This window comes from Cylas formicarius, unplaced genomic scaffold (assembly GCF_029955315.1).
Source record: "Cylas formicarius isolate icCylForm1 unplaced genomic scaffold, icCylForm1.1 PGA_scaffold_8__14_contigs__length_24414737, whole genome shotgun sequence".
Taxonomy (NCBI): Eukaryota; Metazoa; Arthropoda; class Insecta; order Coleoptera; family Brentidae; genus Cylas; species Cylas formicarius.
In genome coordinates this window covers 1,524,837-1,530,836 of record NW_026844361.1, presented here as the reverse complement: position 1 = coordinate 1,530,836, position 6,000 = coordinate 1,524,837, and the positions used below count along the sequence as shown (strand labels likewise).

General features: G+C 31.7%; 1 protein-coding gene across 1 annotated transcript in view; it reads left to right on the top strand.

Annotated features, from left to right (window-relative positions):
* The first annotated feature begins 401 nt into the window (after positions 1–401).
* The window catches only part of LOC132706149 (prion-like-(Q/N-rich) domain-bearing protein 25), a 70,529-nt gene continuing 64,930 nt past the window's right edge, over positions 402–6,000 (top strand). The window contains exon 1 of the mRNA XM_060677307.1: positions 402–530. Within this exon, the coding sequence (XP_060533290.1) occupies positions 473–530 (58 nt within the window). The 5' untranslated portion in view covers positions 402–472. The remainder of the gene's footprint in view (positions 531–6,000) is intronic.

Below are 6,000 nucleotides of genomic sequence, written 5' to 3'. Positions count from 1 at the left end.
GTCTTAAAAAAACTGTCTGAATAATGTCATATTTTGACAGGTGTCAGTTTAACCGTTTTGGATTTGTTGGCCAAAAACAAAATCCGCCATTTTCGTTGTTTTACCAATATTTTGCGAACCTGGAATCTGGGACACATTGTATATGAAACGGAAATATTTAAAAAATGGATAGGCTAAATGAAATTAGAAAAGAGAGAGAGAAAAAAATAAGTTAACAATAAAAGCGATCTATGAAAACCGAACAATCTCATTGCCCTTATTGGCACACCCGGTACATAGGTTTAGAAAAAATACTCGATCGTATGATCGGCAACAACGGTGCACTTATTCTCGCTACATATATCATCGATAACGAATCTAATCACTTCGACGAAACAACGAAAACGAGGCAGGGATGCCTTTTCACCATTAGTTTGGTAGGTGCAGCGGGTGAGTGTACCTAGTGACGTCTTCACATCACCGAAATCATAACATGGCGGTGTCTCTGGTGCCGGCCGTGATGTTGATCGCAGGCAGCTGTTTGCTCGGAGGTAAAAAGTGAGCGACGTTGTTTTTTGTCCCTCTCGGCACGGTGGGAAAAACGTGTTGATAAAGTTTATCACCTTTTTGAATTATTAGAAATCGACGTAACATTTGATCACGTCTAATTTCAAAGTCGCGATAGAATTAACCAAACAAGTTTCCCACCATTCGTAACTATACACCCGGACAGCATTCTGGAGTTTTCTCGAGTGGAGTCACCTGTTCACCAAGTGATGTATTATGGGTGACGAGTTTCTAGGCACTGGTACACAGAGTAACTTGGAAAAAGAAACAATAAAATTTTGGACTTAGTCCTGCATACCATTATCAACAATTGTATAGTGAAAATCACAATTACGTCACATCATAAACTGAATAAACTAGTCGTACTTCGGTGATAAGGTGATGATGACTGGGGTAGGTAAGGTTATGTTAAGGTTGATGTTTATTTTAATTATTTTTTATTTTCCTTATGATGATTATGTGATGTGATGTGATTGTGTGGATTTATTGTATTCTGTACTAAATAGGTTTGGCTTAATGGTAAAGTTTATCTAGTCAAATGATATTATGCAATAGTCGAAAAACGAAAAGCATTCTACTGTAAGATTCTTGTAGCATTACCTCTCATAATTGGGTAATAATTCTAGGCCATTAAATTTATTTCAGTCTGAAAAGCTTTTATTATTATTATTATTATTATTATTATTATTATTATCGAAGATTTGTATGTTCTTTTTTGTTAATTCATAGTTATGATGAATATTTTTAGATATTAAAATCTTAGGTATTGTTTTGGTTAGTTTTTAACAAAAGATAAAAAGGACAATTTATTTTAAAAAGCAATTTGATTTTAACGAGAATCTCAAATAGGTGAATATAATCACAAATAAATTATATAAAAAGGAAAATATATTACGTGTTGTTTTCCCCATTTTACATAGGAATATCACGACATAGTTTTTGAAATACTTCATTTTAAACAATAAACTACTTTTGGTTAATAGGTACCTCATAAACTAGTTCGTTCTAAATGAGAGTCTTTCAATTTTTTCGTTTAAGCTCAATCACTTAGTTCACGTCCAGTTTCACTTTTTGAATCCAGTGAAATTATTAAAAATGTTATTTGGTATGTTCCACCCAGTTTTTCCAAATCTCGGGTGTAAAAGAGCATCATGTCTGTCTATCTTAATACTGTTCAGCATGCGAACATATTAACTCAATAGTATTGGATTCACAATGGTATGGAGGGGTACAAAGTACTTCTGACCATAACTTCTGATGATTTCATCTATCACATATTTCATTTCTTTGCGATCTCTTTTCACTATCTGATCTCTTTTTTAGAAAAAAAGTTATAACTGATTTCTCTTCCAAGTTGCAAAATAATTTTTCTTTCAACCACCTAATAAATATGATATCGCCACGGTAATCTGCAGATTTTAACATGGAAAAAAATATCAAGATTTTTCACTCCCTGCATGGACGAAAATAAATCGCTTCCCTAAAATTGTTCTTCTTACACTTTTTATTGAATTAGCTTGCCAAGACTTTCTTGCATTCCATTTGGAAAATATCCACGTGTCGTCCATGAAAATAACCTGACGAGTGATGAAACATTGGTTTGCTCCACAAGATGTGAGAAACTGTTACTCATGAAACCAAGTCCTTGTTCTCTAGGCCTATTTAAAGTTGCTATTACGACATGTTTTCACAAAAAAATAATGAAGTAAACCGTCATATCATTTATCTTGCATGGTTATAAATGATTACTTCCATTTTATGTTTGATACACCGTATATTACATTTAACTACATCAGTTACATCAGTCGTCTTGATCTTTTTTTTGGGTCTCTTCTTTTGTGGTGACTTTATTACGTCATCATTGAATTTAAAAGGATTTTTTTATTCTTGTTATGATGGATAAACTAATATGTAGAGTCTGAACCACCCGCTGAAATATCAGAAGGAATTATTAATCACTACTTAATTATTATGCTGATTCTTGTTAAAAAAAAAGACAAATTTAAATGATGCATAGTAAAGAATTTATATGACAAAATGTAATAAAAACCGGAGCATTAAAATATAATCACAATCCAATGGGAAGCCACAAACATTTTCTAGGTTTGAAAAAATGAAATCTGTCAGACAGCAGTTTCACGCGACATTACAATTATACTGACGAAATTATCTTCTTTCGTGATTTACACTTTATGGTAAAACGTGCAATGACTGTATCACTTCAATTTCCATATTCCACAAATAAAAAACTCTACTTTTTTATGCACATTTGTTTAATTCAAATATTATATGCAACATAAAAAAGAAATCCGTGACAAAAGGTTTAGAAAAGTAATGGAAGTCCGTCAGAATTACAAAATTTTATGTCTGTTGTAGGGTACAACCTATTTTTCCTGAGTATTAACACTGGATTTTTATTATTTCTTATGTAACATTGATGAATATCTAAACGCTTTTGGAAACTGTAAAATGCCATTTTTTTGGTGTCAACTGAATGTCAAATAAAAACTGTGTCCAGGCAACAAGAGTTTTAGTTCTTTTTTCCACGGATATTTTATAAAAATAAGACCCGGTTAGAAATGCTATTGCGGAAATTGAAAATCATAATACTCGTTTACGGGGGTTGGCAAAAAGTTTTGTTTTGTATTTATTAGCATTGATATTAATATTTAAAAAAGAACTTAAGGATATTGCATACGAGGTGTGTTGAAAAAGTAAGGAGATTTTTAAGTTTTAACACAGCGGGGTTCGTCATCGGCGTCTTCTCGGCCATTTTGGAACAGCTTGTACCACTTATAAACATTTTTTTTTTGTTCAAAGTAGACTGTTTTGCAGCACTGCGTTCCATTTTTTACACAAAATTTTATACAAATTTTTTGTTCCATTTTGTGAAAGGGGAAAATCACGTCTAACGCTTTTGTCTCACAAAAAAAAGTAAATATGTAAACTGTGTACCACCATAACAAAAAAATATCGAATTTCGAATGTATGCATCTGGCCCAATTACAAAACTAATCTTGCTTTTTGAACACACCTCGAAGGTTTAGTTAGATTTCAAATAAAATACATGAGTTGTTGCAGAAAATTGGCGATGACAAACCCAATAAAAGTGCTAAATACAGGGTGTTCCATTTAAAACATCTGAGTTTTTTAATTAGGAAAAACATTTTAATGATGGTCATTTGTGACCACCCTGTATAATATATTTTCGCCATAGATAGGTCACAGCACTTATTATTAACCACTTCCATGAATCCATAATAAAAGTTCCCAATTTTAATTTTCGAGTAAAGAAAACACATTTTTCTGCAAAATAATGGAAAAGTTAATTTTGCTCAAAAACTACTCAAAATTTTGAATGCTATGTAATGACAAAAAAATCAAGCGAATAATTAGAATTTTTAAAAATATTCATAGCATTCCATTTAAAAAAAATAAAGTCGTTACTGTCTTGGAACAACATGGCCAATGTATTTAACTGTTTTTCCTCAGTGTCGTACTTACCTTAGCATCTTAAATGATTTAAAACGATTCGCCCTTTATATTTTCAAGGAATTTCCACCTGACTCTCTCGACTGTTTTATCGCATTCCAAGTTAAAATAAATATCGTGGATTGTTCATATCTCTACTATCGTTAATTGATCTTACCGATGTTTATTGTGTAATGGTACGTTTTCGAGCGAGTGTTGTTAGTGGCCTAGTGAAGTTTCTTTAAGCTTTGAGCAAATCTCTTTAGACAAGCGATTTTAAAAACGACTTAAATGTTCAAAATTCGGGAGAGCGTTTTTAAAACATTTGTTACACAGAAAAAGAAATAAAGTTTTAATTGGACTAACCGATCGAAAGGCTGGCATAATTAAGATCAATTTTACAATGCGACAATCGAATAATTAGGGCTTTCGATGCAGTTTGGTTCATATAACTTCTCCCCCCTTAACTTTCGAAAATAACGGAGCGTTTTTTCGAAAAAGCTTCAAATTTCATTTCTTGGCAGGTTTCCTCTTTGGATGCGATTTTCTTCAATTCTCGTATCTTTTCCAAGAAGAGCTTCTTAATAATGAAAACTAAAATTAGAACCATGATTATTACAAACACAATAACAATTATTTGGAACGTATTTGATTCTTCTTCCAGTAGTTCCATGGGAGTTATTTTTTCTGCTAAGTCTGTTAGCTGGTATATTTCGTCAATATTTATTTTTGAAAGACTGGGAGTATCCAGGACTTCAATTGCGTTCATTTTCGGTAATTGGATTTTTGGTAAAAATATTGACTTGAACTGGATTTTCACATCGTTGAAGCATTTTTCTTCATTAATTTCTATTTGACAGTTTACTGGTACTTCGATTTGCATATATCGATCCATGTTACACTTGATTAGCAATTTTTCAAGCTTGTGTGGCAGACGAAGATCAAAATTTTTAGTGATTTGTTCTATAATTGCTTCTGACCGATTTAATTTCGTAATGGGGAAGCTTTCCATTCCGATGTCGTCAAATAAATTCTCTACGCATAACATCTCGGGGGCGAGTTTCTTCTTTACAAAAGTAGATTTCTTCGATGACGGGACATGTTTCTGCGGTGAATTGTCTCTTTTTCTCCGCTTATATAAGAATATTGAGGTAGAAAAATTGATTGATTTTGGATTATTGGGAAAATATGGTAAAAGGAAAATATTTCGGATCTTAAAATTGGTACATTGGTACAACAAAATTTACCTGAGTTCCCAAAATTTGATAAGAAGATAAAATACTTTTAAATTGTGCATTTTATTCAACTCCGAAATAGGTAAAATACGTATAGGTAAAATGAGGCGTATTAACTTTGGCAAACATAATAGCGTCTTCTAGGTTATCTAGAAACATTATAATATTTTGGCAATCCAAGTTTAATTGCGTAATGGTCCCGTGAAAACTAAGATAGTCTTGTAAAGAATTTATCGTCATTAATACTGCATTTTGGAATGTTTTTAAACCAGTTTGTAGTTTTCGTTGATTTTAATTTAATGTCACAATAGTTTTGTTATAATTATTAATTATACCCTTTGACAAAGATACTTGTAGTTCTAATTCTTTGGCTAAATTATTTTGGGTTTTCTCAAGTGTATTCCAAATAGCCATTTATTTAGTTTACCAACCGCGTCAATTGGGCTTCGTTCTTTACGAACATGTGGATGTAATTTACAAGTTTTTCCACCGTAATTTGTATTAAATATTCAGTTCTTAAAAGTAAATTTTCGGTAAGTCCATAATAAGAAATATTATTAGTTATATTTTTAACGTTAAACTTATCTTTAATTATTTTGAAATCTATGCTTTCTACCTGATTAATTGTTTGGTTTATTAACGGTATCTTTTTGAATTTAGGAAGTTTTTTGCTTCTAAATTTTGTTATAATGAAGAAAGCATATTTTTGATCACTGAAATCTGGTGGTTCTTCGCGGTTTTAGTTTTT